General features: G+C 38.4%; 1 protein-coding gene across 5 annotated transcripts in view; it reads right to left on the bottom strand.

Moving 5' to 3' along the window:
* Positions 1 to 17,614, bottom strand: part of Nek1 (NIMA related kinase 1) — a 124,240-nt gene extending 106,626 nt beyond the window's left edge. For all 5 annotated transcript variants that reach the window (XM_059244859.1, XM_059244861.1, XM_059244864.1 and 2 more), the window contains exons 1-8: positions 17,468 to 17,614; positions 16,984 to 17,080; positions 12,503 to 12,600; positions 8,041 to 8,124; positions 6,128 to 6,195; positions 5,921 to 6,007; positions 5,030 to 5,084; positions 2,941 to 3,141 (exon numbers count right to left, since the gene is read on the bottom strand). In XM_059244859.1, coding sequence (XP_059100842.1) covers positions 2,941 to 3,141; positions 5,030 to 5,084; positions 5,921 to 6,007; positions 6,128 to 6,195; positions 8,041 to 8,124; positions 12,503 to 12,600; positions 16,984 to 17,080; positions 17,468 to 17,584 — 807 coding nt within the window. In that variant the 5' untranslated portion in view covers positions 17,585 to 17,614. The remainder of the gene's footprint in view (positions 1 to 2,940; positions 3,142 to 5,029; positions 5,085 to 5,920; positions 6,008 to 6,127; positions 6,196 to 8,040; positions 8,125 to 12,502; positions 12,601 to 16,983; positions 17,081 to 17,467) is intronic.
* Between the last annotated feature and the right edge of the window lie 684 nt (positions 17,615 to 18,298).

Genomic DNA, 18,298 nt, shown 5'->3' with positions numbered 1-18,298 from the left:
TAATTTTTTCCAGTGTAAAACTATGATATCAACCAAGATTTACCTCAAATAGAGTTTATTTTTATCTTATTGGTGGAGATCAAAATGCCAAGTGAATTTTATCATTTTTTTCTAGAGAAGTAAGGCAGAGTGGAAAGAATATTCAACAGTAGACAAGACATCCAGTAGGCACAAATCTCCAATCTGAGATGGTTTCTCTATAGATCCCCTATGGCAGCAGCACTCAAAGTCTCAGAACACCACCACCAATACTACCTGGTGTTAACAACACCTGAATTCTATGGATATGCCTCAATTACTGAAACAGAGGAGCGTAACAAGCTTTCTTGTCGGACTATCTTTGGATGGCCAGTCCCCAGATAACACAGAGACTGCTTATTAATTATGAAAGCTTGGCCTTTAAGTTAGGCTTGTCCTCAACTAGCTCTTATAACTCAAATTAACTTGCTTAATTAATCTACGTTCTGCCATGTGGCTTTTACCTTTCCTCAGTATGTATGTCCAACTTGTTCTGAGTCTGCTGGAAAAATCCTCATGCCTAGATTCCTCCTCTTCCTCTCTCTCCTCCTAGAAGTCTCACCTATCCTCTCCCGCCTAGCTGTTGGCCATTCAGCTCTTTATCAAACCAAGGTGCCTTGACAAAGACATCTTCACAGTGTACAAATGAGTATCCCCAACAGAGATGGTAATGAACGAACCCACCAAAGTCCTTCAGGAGATTGTGGGTGCTGCATTTATGAACTAGTGCAATAGAAGATAAACACGAGCACAAGTCTGGTTCAAAGTCAATTCAGGGCAAATCAGGCATTCTTTTCCTTTATGTTTCTCAGAAAAATAGAGGGATCTGTCCCATTTCCTGTGAAAATGGGCATTGACTCCAGCTTTGCACATGCTGGGGAAGCACTTTATCAGTGACCTAAATCCTGAGTCCTCTATATGGCACGCCAATGTCACTTCTTCATTTTTAAAGCTTTTTATTTTGAGACAGGGACTCATTATGTTGTCCAGGCTGCCTTGAACTTGAGAGCTTCCTGCCTCAAGAGTTCTTAAATAGCTGAGACTGTAGGACTGTATGCTAGGCCTGATTCAATGATCATAAAACACCCTTCAACTTGCCCTCAAATTGAATAATTTCTTCAGTTCTTCAAATATGGATCTTTCTGTTCTCTATAAATGTTCAGATGAATTTAAAGATAATACATACAGAATTCAAGAAGATTCTGGGATATTATGGGAAAGCTGTCCAATTTAAGAGTCATTACCAGTATGTGGCTACCTGAATTAAAACCTCACTTACCATTAAAAACTTAAAATTTAGTTCTTCAGTCACACTAGTCACATTCTAAGTATTCAGTAGGTGACCAGAAGCTGTAATGTTGGACTATTCAGATACAGAAGACTTTCATCCTCACAGAGAGCTCCACTAGACAGAGACTGTACTCCTAATGAAAATCTATCAGGATACAAGGATAAGGACTGGGCCCTAGTAATTTTTAATTTTGAAAGTACAACGGTTTCAAAAATGAAGTTGCCCCATAACCCAGGAATTCACAAGGCTGAGGGAGAAGACTCATAGGTTTGCAGCAACATGGTAAGAAAACGTAAATTTGTACAATATAGATCATTATAATGATACTAAAAGAAATAGCTCAGATGTTAAAGCTCATGAATTGTTTCAAAGTTATAGCCTTAAAGACTAGCACAAAGCACCTCATCTGAATGCTGAACAAGTGATACATAGAAAATGTATCTTAGGAGCATAATATTCAAGTTTTCATAAATTCGAGTAGTGCTTAAATACCAGTAAGGAATGGGGGCTACACATACCCAACAAGTAATGTGAAATACTCTACTTGTTATTCATCATAATCTGCCTCCCTTTTGCATATTATGTTTGGTAACTGAGGCTCTAACAATGCCCCTTTCATAGCCAGGAAGGTGAATTCCAGTGTTTCAGCCTTGAGAATATGTTCTAACGACATCTGCAAGTTGGAGGTCGCTTCAACAAGATTAAATGAAGTCTTTATTTCTTATCTGGAGGCTGCCAAAAAATAACAGTACATTGCAGCTAAACAGCCTTTGAAATAATGATTTTTAACAAAGAAGTCTTGTAAAGCACCACATTTCAGAGATTGTTGCTGTGTTTTATACAAGTATCTTTTAAGCTCCAAGCTGAGTTAGCCTTCTGACTTACTAATGCATTCTTTTAGTATTACTATTTAAATGTGCATCTCTTGTTTTCTGAAGAGCATTTGTTTTAAGGAATATCCTGTTAAACTAGAAGCATATATAAACAATAGGGTTATGTTTTGCTACATATCTTATTTACAAAAGAATTTAACGCTGATTAAATTAATAAAGGCCACAATAAACATGAAAAGTAAAATAATTTCAAATTCAGATGATCACATTTTTGAGTAATTAATGCCATTTGACTTGACAAATTTTTTTTATAAAACCTGTCATATTAAATTCAATTATCTCCACAAGTATTTGTTTTGTACCTATATTTGAACACTAGAGGAAAATATGGTATATTCACTTATACACGCCCATAGAACCATGGTTTCCAACCCTTTTGTCAAATACAGTCATAATCATGTAAATTATGCTGCTATTATATTTATCTACTATAATAGTGGTGGTAATATATAGTAATTACTTTGAACATGTATGTGCTAGACCTTGAACGCCGTATGCACATTATTATTTAATTCTCACAGCCACCCCACAATATGGCTATATCTCTTAGCTCACAGCTTACACGTAAGAAGAGTGAAGCACGAAAAAGTTTGATGATTTCAGTTAGAAACCAAGGGTATGGAAAGAAGCACCAATGTAGTCTGGGAAAGACATCTCAGCCTAGGCACTGTAGTGACTGCTACAGCCCTTCTGTTAGGCACCAGACTGTTTAACTTTCGGGCTAACATTGACACATACCTCAGGTGAGAGAAACTTCTCGATCCGTTTAGCTATAAAACCTTTCTCCAATATGGAGTTTACTGATGGTCTATCCCTAGGATTCCTTTTAAATAGCTGAGAAAGCAAACTGCGGAGATCATAGGAATAATGCAGAGACACAGGAGGAAAGGATCCAGATATTATCTTCAGTACCAGGTTTTTCATGTTTCCAGCTTCAAACTAAAATCCAGAAAATAGATGCACATGTATAAAAAACAAAGAAACTGAAATGAGAATTATCAGTAATGAGCAATAGTTCCTTTCCCACTAATACAGAATAGAAATATAATCCTCTCCCAGGTAATGCAATCAGCACACTTTCTGCAAACTTTACCTAATTACCTGTAATTTCAAAAGGCTGTCTTTAAAAAAAAAAAAAAAAGTATAATTGCCGTAAGAGTAAAATCTAACTGTTTATGCAACATGCCAAGAGGAGAGGTATAAATATTAATAAAGATTTGACAATACATAACAATTAAAATAATAGTTAATAATAATAACCTAGTGATTTTCATTTTAAGACCTGGCTTCCTCTGCCTCTGCTCTAACAACTTGAAGAAAAAAATAACTACTGAGAGAAAAGCATTTGGGCCATGTCCAGGGCTTTCTGCTCTTCCAGAGAACCTCAGTTTGGTTCTGGGCATCCACATCAGTTAGCTCAGGGAAGCCTTCAGACACATTCATCTGACCTCCAATGATATGTGCATTCATATAAATGCAGTACACTTTCATATATGCATGCACATCCATATAAATGTAAAAGTACCTCAACAAGCAATAATAAAAGACAGTATTAAAAAAAAAAGACAGGCTATAAAGTTGCCCATATAATATAAGCAAATTCTTGGAGATGAGTATTTCAATTTATAAATTAAATTAGAGCAAAGCTTGGAGGAAACAACAAATATAAGCAGTTGTTTCTTGTTAGAACTGCTTGTGGTACTTATTTACTGCTTTACAAATTTATGTATTTTCTGAAGTTTGAAAATACAGTACTGTTTAATCAGTGAGAGAAACAGACTAAAAAAAGAGGGTATACAAATGAAGTTGTTAAGATTCAATATATTTTGACAAAAATTCTTCCTTTTTAATATATTTCATACTATTTCAAAACTATGCCAATGGTGAAAATTGTAAATAAAGTAAGGGTACTTAATGTGACAGAAATACTTGGTAAGAGGCTAGGGAGATACTCAGTTGGTAAAATGCCTGCTGTGTAAGCACGAAGATGTAAGTTCAGAACCCCAGAACACATGTAAAAGACAGATGGCTCTGTGCTCTCCACTAGGGTGAGCTGTGGGTAGAAGCAGATGGATCCCTAAAGCTCCCTAAAGCCAACCTAGCCAAAATGATGAGCAGGTTCTGTAAACCTGTCTCAGGAAGAAAAGATGGAGAGCAATCAAGGAGAGACACCAGACACTAAGCCTGGGCCACACTGGGTACCTCCAACCTAACACCCACAGCGCGTGTGCGTACTCCCATTATCAAGTACACACACACACACACACACACACAGAGCCCTTGAAGAATACACTAAACAAAAATGTTTAATTGTTTTTCTTTTCTATGTTGGCAGTTTATTTTTAATAAAAACAACACTCTGGTTGTTACAAAAACTAAAATTCTTCAACTCCCAATAACAAACTCAAAAAATTTGGATGCTTTTAACTTAATTTTTTGTTTTGTTTTTCAGACAAAATCTTGCTATCTAGTCCAGACTGGCCTTGAACTTGAAATTCTTCTGTGCTCAGCCTCCCAAATGCTGGAATTACAGGCTTTTCCATCACACCCAGATAAATATGGGTGTTCTCAAAGACCTTGCTAGAAGGAAACTAATAAAAGTATTAGGGAAAAACATCAAATTCACAGTAAATGAATTTACACGAAGGGGAGTGAGATCTGTTTGTTGCATGAGAAACAATGTTTGTTGGGGGGAAAGAGCACAAAATATAGAAAGAACAAATATGTAGTAAGTCTAAATCAGTCTATTTCAGAAAATAAAACCTCTACTCTGTAAGCATTATCCGGAAGATTCCACAGCCCTGGAGACATCAGAACTTTTACTTACTGCGTGTTTAAGTGTACACAACTCATAAAGGACACAGCCCAAAGCCCAGATGTCACTGGGAAGACAAAAGTGAGAAATTTCTCCTTAATATCAGAATATTTTTTTTTCATTTTAGAAAAAAAAAAAAAAAAAAAAAAAGCATGGAAAACATGGGGAAAATATGTGCTCTATATAAAGCATTTTTTTAACCTCAAAATTTCGAACTAGATAATAAAAGCAGCTATCTCAAATTACAAAAATAAGGGCTGCCTAAGCAAGTACTTCAAAATTTCATTAAGGAAATTTAATATTTAAAAGAATGGCAAAAAAAATTCATTCCATTTATTTTTATTTTGCATAATTCAACATACTTTACTCAACTTTAAAAATATTACAAAATGAAAAATATTAATTTACTATAATCAATTATGACAGCAAACTACACAGTGTTTCTTGGTTGGGACCCTTCAGTTGGAAAAGAGAGGAAAAGGTCACTGTTATTCAATTATGGGACTGTCCTCAATAAGGTGGCACATAATCTACAAGCAAGCAGCTTAGATGACTAGCAGGCTGAGGCATTCAAGGATGGTAGTCCATCTCCCTCTGAACTTGGTTTCTTTATTGAGAACCTAGCATGCATTCTATACTATTAGCTATAGTTCCATAGGAGATGACTATGACAAAGACAAGGACCAAAGAGAGCACTCTGTCCCTAACTATGATAAACAACAAAGTGATTCTTTGCCAAGTTCTCCCAGCAAGAAAGAGTGCTTCTACATATGCTAACAATCTAAAGATACACGGTTACACACACATTACTGATTTTAGAATAGTATTCTCAAGGCTACTAAATAGAGTGTGACAGAAAGATTTAAATCAAATATATCATGTGTGGAGTATCATTTTAAATACCTTTTATTATTATAAGGCTTGTTTTCACAGATTTCAGGAGACAGGTAGTATGGAGTCCCTATGCAAGTTCGAGCCAGCTCTACAGTACTAGAACAATAAAATTGTTAAAGAAGCTTAAGACAGAGATATTATAATTTATTACATATACACTATACCAGATTCAATTTGACGACATTATATCAAAACAATGCTTAAAGCTGTTGTTACCTATTAAGAACTCGAGCAATTCCAAAGTCTCCAAGCTGCACTGTCCCATCTTTGGTTAGAAATATGTTCTAAGAGAAGGAGAGAGAGAGAGAGAACACACAGAAATATCATTTCAGTCCAGTTACTTCTATGAGTCAATGTTTTTCAGAAAAATTAATCCAATTAAAAATTATTCTAGAATAACTGGATATCGCCATGAAAAAGAATAAATGTAGCTTCCTGCCTATCTTACCATATGCAAAAGTAACTCAAAATGAATTATAGACTCTAAGAACTGGAACTATAGACAGGAATAAATTGTCATGCTTTTGAGGCAACTACTTCTTAGATATAACATGAAACAAAAACCAAAAAGAAAAAAAATTTGGACTTTCTTGAAACTAAGAAAATTGTGCACCACACGACACTGTCAATAAACTAAATGTGGGCCAGTGAGATCGCTCAACTGGTTAAGGTGGCTGCTGCCAAGCCCGGCAACTTGAATCTAACCACCAGGATCCTCGTGGTGAAAGAGAACCGGTTCCTGAAAGCTGTCCTCTAACCTCCACTTGCATTTCTTAGCAGGTGTGCGCACACTCGAGCGCGCACACACACACACACACACACACATACACAATGCAAATAGACCTTTTAATAAAAGAAAATGAATAGATAACAACAGAATGAAGGGAAAATTATCTGTACTTGAAAACTGGTATATATTTGAAAAAAAATTTATTTTATGAAGAAAAAAAAAGAATTTACAAATCAACTGTACAAAAAAAAAGTCAAATAATCAGGCTGCCATGGTGGAACATGCTTCCCTAATCCTGGCACTAAGGAAGCATAGAAAAGAGATCTAAAGTCCAGGTCACCCATAGCTGTATGTTAGGTTCAAAAGCCTATATTGAGACACATCTCAATACCCAACTCCAAAAGTGACAAATAATCCACCTTGTTGTTGCTTTTCAGACAGGGTCTCACTATGTAGCCTTAGCTGGCTTGAGATTCACTATGTAGACCAGGATGGCCTAGAACTCACAGAAATTCACACACCTTTGCCTCTCGAGTGCTGGGATTAATGTGTGGAATACCCCACCAGGCAAATAATCCAGTTTTAATACCTAAAAGCACATATTATCTGAGTTTCATTTAAATATACTGAATATAGATATACAGACAGAAAGAAGACCAGTGGTTACCACGGTCTATATGGAGGAGGAACAGGTATGACTGGGAATGGGCATGTGGTACTCCTCTGAAGAGAAAAAACTCTATACATATACTAAAATCAGTAAACTGTACACTTAGAGAGTGACACTGTGTGTGCGCACGCGCGCGTCTGTGCGTGCGTGTCTGCATTTGCTGTAGCATCTCCCTGAAGGTCAGAGGACAACTTGCAGGTGTCAGTTCTGTTCCTGTACCGTGGGCTTTAAATTTCTGAATGTCAATCCTTGATACCAAAAAACAAATGAAATGTATCTTACAATTTTGTGGGAAAACAATCTCCTATCCAGAAATTTATACCCAAATTTTCATTAATTAGAGAAAAGGGAATAAAGTCAACTACAAACATGCAAAATCTCAAAACAAAATTAACTTCCCCGCACCTTTCTTTGATTTATTCTATCCCAACGAAGGCGTCAATCAAGAGAGCAGAGAGCACAGAGATGGAGGAGCTACCACAGGGAATGCACGGGGGACATCAAGGGTCGGAGTGGACAGGAAGGGCGGAAGGACAGAGGCGGCTGTTTCCAGTCAGGGGAAGTGATGCAGGTTCACACCTCTAATCCCAGCCCTCGGGATGCTAGGGTCTGAGGACCACAGCTCGGGCTACATAGAGCTTCAGGCTAACGTCAACAAAACTGTGAGACCCTGGGCTTTTAAAAAAGGTGGGGGGGTTGGCTATTAGTGACAGAGTATAAAGAGCATACCTGTGACTTTATATCTCGGTGAAGAATTTTTCTATCATGTACATGCTTCAAAGCCAAACAGATCTGTACAAACCAGTCCAAAATCTAGAGAGAAACATCACATTCAGAACACTTGGGCTCCAATTTCTTTGTACTTTACAGACACAAACACTAGTGGGTATCAAGCCAACTGACAAGAGAAACAGGTATAACACATACTAAATCTGTTACACACGGCACAATATGGGGAGAAACCTGAATGAAAAATATAAATAATTCATACTTTCTGATAGACTGGTGATAGGTGGGTAGGTTTGTCAAGTTTATTGCTGTGGGATGTATGGCAAATGTGTTGCTGATTAATCAATAAAACACTGATTGGCCGTTGGCTAGGCAGGAAGTATAGGCGGGGCAAGGAGGAGAATAAAGCTGGGAAGTGGAAGGCTGAGTCAGAGAGACACTGCCAGCCACCATGATGAGAGACAGCATGTGAAGATGCCGGTAAGCCACGAGCCATGTGGCAAGGTATAGATTAATGGAAATGGATTAATTTAAGCTGTAAGAACAGTTAGCAAGCCGGGCAGTGGTGGCGCACGCCTTTAATCCCAGCACTCGGGAGGCAGAGCCAGGCAGATCTCTGTGAGTTCGAGGCCAGCCTGGGCTACCAAGTGAGTTCCAGGAAAGGCGCAAAGCTACACAGAGAAACCCTGTCGTCTCGAAAAACCAAAAAAAAAAAAAAAAAAGAACAGTTAGCAAGAAGCCTGCCACGGCCATACAGTTTGTAACCAATATAAGTCTCTGTGTTTACTTGGTCCGGTTGAGCGGCTGTGGGGCTGGCAGGTGAGAGAGATTTGTCCTGACTGTGGGACAGGCAGGAAAAACTTTAGCTGCAGTTTATCTTTTCTCTGTATTTTTTCAATATAAATAAAAATTACAAAAAGAAAATTATTAAGATAGAAATTTAGAATGTATCTACCAAAATACCTCTATTCATATTCACCACATATAAACAGTCTCTGGAATTGTAATTTAGATGTAAAACAACTTAATTTCTACCTCACTCCACACCAATATAATTACAATAAGACAGCATCATTAACATATAACGATAAAATAAAACATAGGTCAATTTTAATAATTTTTTGACTGATACATGATTTTCAAAACAGAACACAAAAAATACACCCTCTCCAAAGTCCCAAGGTAACTCTGCTATATAAAATTTAAAACATCTTCATAGCAAAATATATAGCCAAGCTTATTAACAATTTGAGAAAACGCTTGAGCATAATTGATAGGTTGCTAACTCTCAAATTCCTCACATCCCTGGGAAAATGCTGGTGACTAGAACACGGGATGACAGAGACTGGAAAGACAAATGGCACAAAGGACAATAAACACACAAGAAATACTACCTTTTCAAATTAAAATAGTAACTAAGGAAGGGACCATTTTAACTTGAAATAATGCATAAGATTCCTCAGAATGTGGTATAATGCATACCTTATTTTCATACCTCATTTGTGAGGAGGTGGTAAGTCATTTGATAAAACACAAAAATTTAAAATTCACACGACTCTCAAATTAGTAACTGCAATTTCAAATTTATTCCAGATATAGTATCAGAAATGCCAAATCTGTATACAAGGGGTGTATGGTTTAGTACTGTTTATTAAGCAATCTACATGCCCATTAAGGGGATTGATAAAATATATTATGCCAGCCTGTACTATGCAGCCTCTGAGGAGGAAGAACCGCTATGTATGGAACTAACCACTGTTAACTGAACACAGAAAGTTGCAGAACAGTATGTATGCTGCACTCCCACTTTTAAAAAAGCACATGCTTATGTCACATCTGAACTGTATCACTCATGCATTTTTGCTTATAGTGTGTGCCTGTGTGAGTACAAGAAAGACAGAATAACGGAAGAGAATGAGACCAGTAAACAGGGTTTAACACTAGAGAAGTGGACTGCAGAATAATGGGTAACAAGCTTTACTTGTTCCACTCATTCTTAGTATTTTTAAAGGAACAGATAGTACATTTTAAGTCATAGAAAATTAATTGTAAAGTAATTTCCCTAACAAAACATTCTCCTCACTCGAGGTGGCAGCAGAAGGCTCATTAGTTCCAGGAGAGGCACATGGTAAAAAGCCTATTTCCAAAACAGTAAAAGCAAACACTAAAACTAAAGAACCCTGTCAGTTAATTATTTTTTAGATATTTACTGAGTGAAAAGAGCATAAAATTGGAAATGCCTTTCCATAGTGACATAAGGGATTTTGAGTAGAAAAATGACTTCCAGAGTACATACAGTGGTAGAGACTCACAAATACCCGGAATGAAATGTGCATCTAAATAAAGAGATCAGTACAAGAACAACCCAGGAGGGTCAGGAAAAGGACAGACAACGAGTAGGCTAAGTGGAGTCCTACTGCTGGGGAACTGGGAGTAGAAAGGGAACGATCCGGAGTCTTGTCACCTCACTGTACAGAGTTCTTCGGTTACCTTGTTTCCCATGCCTGATCATTTTGTCAATGCTGTACGATATGTGCAGCAATCAGCTTTGCAAAAAGAGCACATAAATTAGGGGTCCGCAAATTTATTATTCTGTAAACAGTAAGAAAAGCTGGGTGGTGGCATACAATTTTGATCCCAGCACTCACAAGGCAGAGGCAAGAGAATCTCTGGATTCAAGGCCATCATGGTCTACAGAGTGAGTTCCAGGACAGCCAGGGCTACACAGAGAAATCCTGTCTCAAAAAACAAAACAAACAACAAATAAAAAAAAAAAAAAAAAGAGAAAGGGGTTAAGAGAGTTAAGAGAGTACAGAATACAAAGCTTAGGCTTAATAGCCATATGGTCTTTCTCTTAACTTTCTCACCACAGTAATAAAGCAATCATAAGTTATTTGCAAACAGATTTAATTATGCTGTAATAAAATTTCATTTACAAACAAAGACAGTGGGCTGGATTTGGGCTATAAAGACTTAGAGAGATAAGCAAAGTAACTCAGAAATTCCAAAGCAGTGATGTGCCAGTCTTAAAGCTCAGAAGAACAACTCAGCCTGGAGAGGATGAAAGAGCCAACAAGGTGAATAACTAAGTATCAACCTTCGGGACAGAACAGTAGGGAAAGAAGCCTTTCCACTTCTGAGTTCTTCATAGTATGACTTTGAAGTTAAACAGAAGTAGGTTCAAAAGCCAACTATATTACTGGAGGTAAGTTACTTAACTTCTGTTAGATTTCTTATCTATTACATAGGGGGAAAAGTCATAAGATTTAAAAGAACCAATCTAACCCTCCCTCCTCCTATGCAAAAACATGCATATAAAATGGGACTGGGTGGTAAAGAGAAAGGCAGCAGGAATTTAAAGACAGAAAAGACCAAAGAAGGCCGGGCGGTGGTGGCGCACGCCTTTAATCCCAGCACTCGGGAGGCAGAGGCAGGCGGATCTCTGTGAGTTCGAGGCCACCCTGGGCTACCAAGTGAGTTCCAGGAAAGGCGCAAAGCTACACAGAGAAACCCTGTCTTGAAAAACCAAAAAAAAAAAAAAAAAAAAAAAAAGAAAAGACCAAAGAAAACCAATAATGAAAAATTTAAAGAAGTTGGGACTTGAGCTGAACTTAAAATAATAAAAGACAGTTGAGGGAAGATGTTATGAAAATAATCATGATAAAATACAACAAAGAGGAGACAGATGTACAAATACAAGGCTCAACAAAACAAAGTTCATGCTCAAAAAATACCTGCTAAAATAAATGTCAAGGAGTAGACAGGTTTACAAAACACCTAAAAATGGGGCTGCTTAGGTTAGGTGGGCCATACTTCAGAGACTCTGGGAGTCAAATTAGATTTCACGCAGCTGCAAATGCAAGGCTTCCAGAGCTAGAGTTATTCAGCCAGGCTGTATTTTTTGGAAGATATGATCTCGCAGCAATAAGACAGATTGGCAGGACACAGAATAATTAACCAGTTATAATGAATAATTAGGTTACATACATGCATATATATGTACACACAGATGTATGTAACCTAACTATCATTATTATAACCTAATTATTAATTATTAACATATATATGCACACATACATATGCATGTGGGATGTAGCTTATACTATACATGCAAGAATCTATTATAGATAGGAAATAAGATAGGGAACTAAATAAAGATGGCAGCTAATTAGAGATGGGACTAAAATATTGGGCCTAAGAGCAGCCTGCCCTAGCAATTACAACTAGCACCCACAGTTAAAAATGAATACACATACCTAGGTGTGGTGGCACATGTCTACAGTTCTAGCACTGAAGTGGTAACGTCAAGGTGATCAGAAGTTTCAGGCCAGCCTCGGCTACATGAGACTCTATCCTGTGCTCTGTTTCCCACCCCGCCCCCCCAAATAAATACATAGGAAATCACACTTTGAGTTGCTTCTTGGAAGTGGAGTAAGAATCAAGTTCCTCTGTGCTAACCCACCTGATCTTCTTGAAACAAAGCGCCTTTCTGAGCATTTATTCGTTTAAACAGATCTCCTCCTTCACAGTAATCCATTACTATGTAGAGAGAGCCATTTTCTACAAAAGATAAACATCAAATTCCATTTTTAAAATGTTGCATCAAAAGCACAGTTAAATTAAGGTACTTAAAGATTTGCTAAAAAGCAGCAGCTAAACAATAGAGTGGACCATCTTCAAAAGAATTAGGGCACAAAGTCTAGGAACTCTGCCTATACAGGTTGTACAATGACTTAAGTTTTAGGCAACTCCATCATTGACCATTTTTCTACCAAGAATACACCATCTGAGTAGAAAATGGTGTTCATACCTTAATATTTCCAGAACATAAATAAAATGCAGAACAATATACTTTTGCTCAATTTTCTTAAATATTACATATAAAATGTTTTCCCACCAACTTTCAGAATATCTTAGAATTGAAATGATCACTAGTTTTCAGTTTTGAATTATTCACTTGAATTAATTGTTCATTAAACACAACAATAAATGATATAATGAGCTGAAGGTTCAACAGTGAGTAAGGCACAGCTTCCTCCCCAAGCCCCCAGGGGTTTCTTTTATTCTTCTGAAACAAACTGCTCATGTATGTGAATAAACGTGAAGATGGGACACTGCCACAATCACTTTGTATTTTTATACCTTTATATCTTTATGCACAGAGAAAGGATCTTCGGTGTCTCTTTCAAGTCATCTTTCCACTACCAACTTTTTTTCATGCAAGGAAGAGTGATCAATAGGATTTGTAACATCTGCTGAACCATGACTCACTAAGGAGGCCATCACACCTGGAAGAGTGGTGTTCCTACTTCTTGTGTCCTTATGATGTGTACAGGGGCCAAATTTCTAAAAACGCTCATTTCTCTCACTTTGAGGGGGCATTCTTAATGAGGGTTCTTATATGCTCTTCTGATATACAGTTTATAATACACCCTTAGAACTAGAAACTTACCTGAATTAAACTAATTAAGAATCTGTATAACTATGACTGAGATGCAAAGATCATCTAATACATGCTCGAAATGACAAAATAAAATGGGGCTGGAGAGATGACTCAGTGGCTAAGAGCACTCAATGAGGACCTGAGTTTGTTTCCCACACCCACACAGTGGCTCACAATCACTGATAATTCCAGTTCCATGGGATCTGATGCTGCCTTCTGATCTCCTAGAGCACCAAACATGTACATGGTGCACTTAGATACATACAGGCAAAAACACATAAAATAGAAATAAACCTTAAAAATGACAATATGAAGAAAAAAACCTCTATAGAATCCACAAGTTGCATACAGTATGTCCTCATTTATACACTTATTAATACTTCGGACTATTTCTGGGAGGAAACAAAGAGCAGTAACGATAGTTGTGGTGATATGTGGTCCCCAAAATTTTCTGCACACTAAGAAACTTATCTGGGGTCAGAGTACAGAACAGCCACTAAATATAGAGGCCAGAAAATGGTGGCCTTTAATCCTATCACTTGGGAGGCAGAGATCCATTCGGATCTCTGTGAGTTTAAAGTCACACTGGAAACATCCAGGAATGGTGACTCACGCCTTTAATCCCAGGAAGTGAGCCTTTAATCCCAGAAGTGATGACAGAAAGCAGAAAGGTATATAAGGCTTGAGGACCAGGAACTAGAGCCTGGTTAAGCTTTCAGGCTTTTAGCAGCAGTTCAGCTGAGATCCATTTGAATGAGGACTCAGGGGCTTTCAGTCTGAGGAAACAGGATCAGCTGAGGAACTGGCGAGGTGAGGAAGCTGTGGCCTGTTCTGCTTCTCTGATCTTTCAGCATTTACCCTAATACCTGCTCCAGGTTTGTTTCTATTAATAAGATCTTTTAAGATTCATGCTACAGATAGTTAATTCCAAAAAAGAAAGGTGGTATTTCAAAGATAGTTGAAAGCAAACCTTCTGTGTTTTGTTTAGCCACGTGTGGTGCCAGGAAGGTGAAAAAGGAAGATTTGCAGGTTTGAACCTAATCTGAACTCCATGGCAAGATCCTGTGTCAAAGCTGGAGCTATAACTTGGTGGAAGAGTTTACTCAGAACACACAAAGCCCTGTGTTTGATCTCCAGCACTGGACATGGGGACGGGGAGGTGAGACGATGGGAGGTTACATAGAACACAAAGAAACTGGAGAAATGTTGGGGATTTAGGTCATGAATCAGTTATATGTTCTGCTACTCAGATCTCTACCAGAGGCAAAATAATCATTTGTTCTCTCCTCCCTCTCTTTCCTCCCATCCATCTACCCCCTGCTTGCATGCTTGCTTGTCAAGGTCTCCATGTGTTTCCCAGGCTGGCCTCAAACTCACAAGTGCTCCTGATTCTACCTCCCTAGTACTAGTACTGCAGGTGTGTGTCACCATACCCAGTAGTAAATCAATACTTAAATATATAATTAACAGAGAAGTGCTTCCTCTGTTAGAGAAGTAATAATCTGTTTTGTATTCTCCTAACATTATTACCACCTGTTTGTCAGATTACTTTGTATAAGACTACAGATACATAAAAACCCCTTTATCACTAATACACTTACAGGTTTTTTTTTTTTTTTTTTTTTGGTTTTTCAAGACAGGGTTTCTCTGTGTAGCTTTGCGCCTTTCCTGGAACTCGCTTTGTAGACCAGGCTGGCCTTGAACTCACAGAGATCCGCCTGGCTCTGCCTCCCGAGTGCTGGGATTAAAGGCGTGCGCCACCACCGCCCGGCCACTTACAGGTTTTTAAAGACCACCTAAAACCCAAAACTACTACCTTAGAAACTGCTTGAGGTTGAAGCAAAACAAAGCACAAAAAGCAGGTAAGCGAAGTGACAAAGACAATCACAATAACGAAGGGCATGACAGAAACATTAAGGGGCCATGAATTAGAACACTCAGTACAAGCACACTGCCTGGCTATTTCTGGCGCCCTTTCCTTCACCACAGCTAAGTTCAGAAGCCAAAAAGCCCCAGATATTTTAATTACTGTTTTCTACCAGCTTGGGGTGTGGATTTGTGTTCATTACAAAAGACATACATGTGCCGAGCGGTGGTGGCGCATGCCTTTAATCCCAGCACTTGGGAGGCAGAGGCAGGTGGATCTCTGTGAGTCCGAGGGCAGCCTGATCTACAGAGTGAGTTCCAGGATAGCTAGGGCTGTTACACAGAGAAATCCTGTCTCCAAAAACAAAAAAAGACATACACATGTGTATGTACGTATGTATGTATGTCTTAATTATAAATTTAAGTACAGTGTTGCCTGGAGTTCTGTGAGCTGCTGTAGCAAGTTAACTGGATCTGAAAGGAGGTCAGGGAATGTCCATTTGTAGCTTATTTGGCAGGAATTCACAGGTCTGCACTTGCTGCTGGGTCTGAAATAGGGAACGTGTGGACAGTGTCTCCAGTCTGGGCAACACGACGCTACCTGCAGGTACAGCGTCTGATGGGAACTGGAGGAGAGGGTTTCTAGCTGCTGTCCACTGTAGAGCTGCTTGTTTGCTACTGGAGAGACTCCCACACCTTTTGAGTTACAGAAGTCTTCAGCACTGTGTGCAAGAGCAGAAGGAAAAAACAAGCACTGTGTTTCCCTGACACAGCATGTGTCGTGTAGGCACAGAAAACAGGCTAAGAATACACACAGGGTTGTCAGCCACCCTGCTTCCTAGGGAGTTCCAATGAGGGTGAGGTTAGAGGAACTGAGAACTTGTCGTCATGCCTGCCTATACCTTTTGAACTTTTATTGTGAGCACGTATTGCTTTAAAATGAAGTACATTTGAATCACTCAGATTACTTCTAGGTGAAGATGGGGAGGGGCCGTGAGGGCCCACCCCTAGGTGAGGAGATAGATACAGCAGTGAAAGGCTACTGGGGAAGGAGTCCGTTTTCCTCAGGACTGTCAGCACTGGTAAACTGCCCCAGATTCAGAAAGTGCCCCACATCTGTGTACGTGCAAGCAACCCTAATGAAAGGCAGTGGGTAATTAACAAGAGAAGATATCAAAGTAGGAAGGAGTGCTGGGAAGAGGAGAGCAATGGGGTGTGTGTGAAATATTATTAAACTACATACGTGTATGAAATTGTCAAAAGAGGAGGAAATGCTTGAAAAAAATCAAGATCAGAACACTTTCTCAGTTTTAGTGGTAGGAATACTTATATGGAGCTTTAAGTTTAAAATGTTAATTATTAATAATTTTGCCCACTCCAAATTTCTGTACTATAGTGCTTCTTTTTAAGTAACTGCTAATGACAATGAACCAATATTAAGCTACGATGGGATAGTCTGGTATCAATACTATCCTAGAATCAAACTGATACTTACAAGCATATCTATTAAACAACAACAAAAAGGAACATTTTTCCCTAAAGATACATATACAAAATAATTCCTTACCAGGAAAACGCCCAAAATTCATAAGTGTCTTAGCTTATTCTAAAAGTCTGCAAAATGCTCGTCTGACCTTCGAATGACTCTTTATACTGGACAATGTTTGGATGCTTCATGTTTGCCAACACCGCAACTTCTCTCCTTGATTCTTGCCGCTCTTTACCGGACATCTTAACGGAGGAAACAGTAAAACCACCAATAAAGTTAAAAGTCCATCACTACGAGAGTGGTTAAAAATGGTGCTAATCCAGTACAATAATCATAATAAATTAATTAAAACTATAGCAGTGAGTGGAAAAGGAATGAACTGAATCCAGAAGTGAAACCCTCTCAGGGTACCCAATCCACAGCATGTTACAGCACCATAAATATATGCTTCTACAAGCAAGTACAGGAACATAGTGGAAAAAATCTGAATGGACACTCAGATTCCTCTGAAATCGGTGGTCCTTGGTGGGATTATAGCACTCTTTCTCATTAGGTTATGCATTTCTCTAATAAAAAGTCCTATGGTAACCAAATTATTACTTGTGCAACTGAAGTAAAAATATACTTACCCTTGAGATGTTAATTTCCTTGATAACATAATGCCTGCTGTCCTCTGTGGATTTAACAAGAACAGCTTTTCCAAATGAGCCTTCTCCAATCTTCTGTAGTCTAACATACTTCTCCATGGTTCTTTCTTAAGGCATTTTTATAGGTTAGCTAAACACAAAGAAAGTTAACAGAGATTAAGCAAGTCTTAACAAAAAGATATCTAAACCGGGCTGTGGTGGTGCCCGCCTTTAATCCCAGCACTTGGGAGGCAAGCCAGGCAGATCTCTGTGAGTTCGAGGCCAGCCTGTTCTACAGCGTGAGATCCAGGACAGGCGCAAAGCTACTCAGAGAAACCCTGTTTGGGGGGGGGGGGGATATAACATCTTGACTGAAAGTCAAATAAATTTTACACTTACAACAAAACAAACAAGAAATAGTGATGTTTCACTTTTATTAGAATGCTTTGAAACATCTAATACTGAACCTATTTACAACACAGGCACACAAAGGCAATCTTTTTTCTACATGAATTAGTAGCATTATTTTATTACTTTAATAAGAATATAAGCTTAGTAAGACACAATTTCTCAAAGTTGTTTCAACAATTCAGTAATTCCAGGTAAAATTCTGTACTTATCAGAAGACCCATCCTAAAATCTGGGCTACACCTTTTGGTGACAGTCCACATAAAGGACGTGGAAGACGGAGCTTTTGCTCTTTGCCTGCTTGCCTTCACTCTTGCTGGCAAGTTCATCTGTCCTGCTGCTGAAGCACTCCCTCACTGGCTTTAGAACCTACTTCTTCAGGACTGAAAACCAGCGTGTGTTCAGAACAACTACCAGATTCTTTGC

The sequence above is a fragment of the Peromyscus eremicus genome, chromosome 17 (genome assembly GCF_949786415.1).
Source record: "Peromyscus eremicus chromosome 17, PerEre_H2_v1, whole genome shotgun sequence".
Classification (NCBI taxonomy): domain Eukaryota; kingdom Metazoa; phylum Chordata; class Mammalia; order Rodentia; family Cricetidae; genus Peromyscus; species Peromyscus eremicus.
This window is presented reverse-complemented; position numbering and strand designations above follow the sequence as displayed.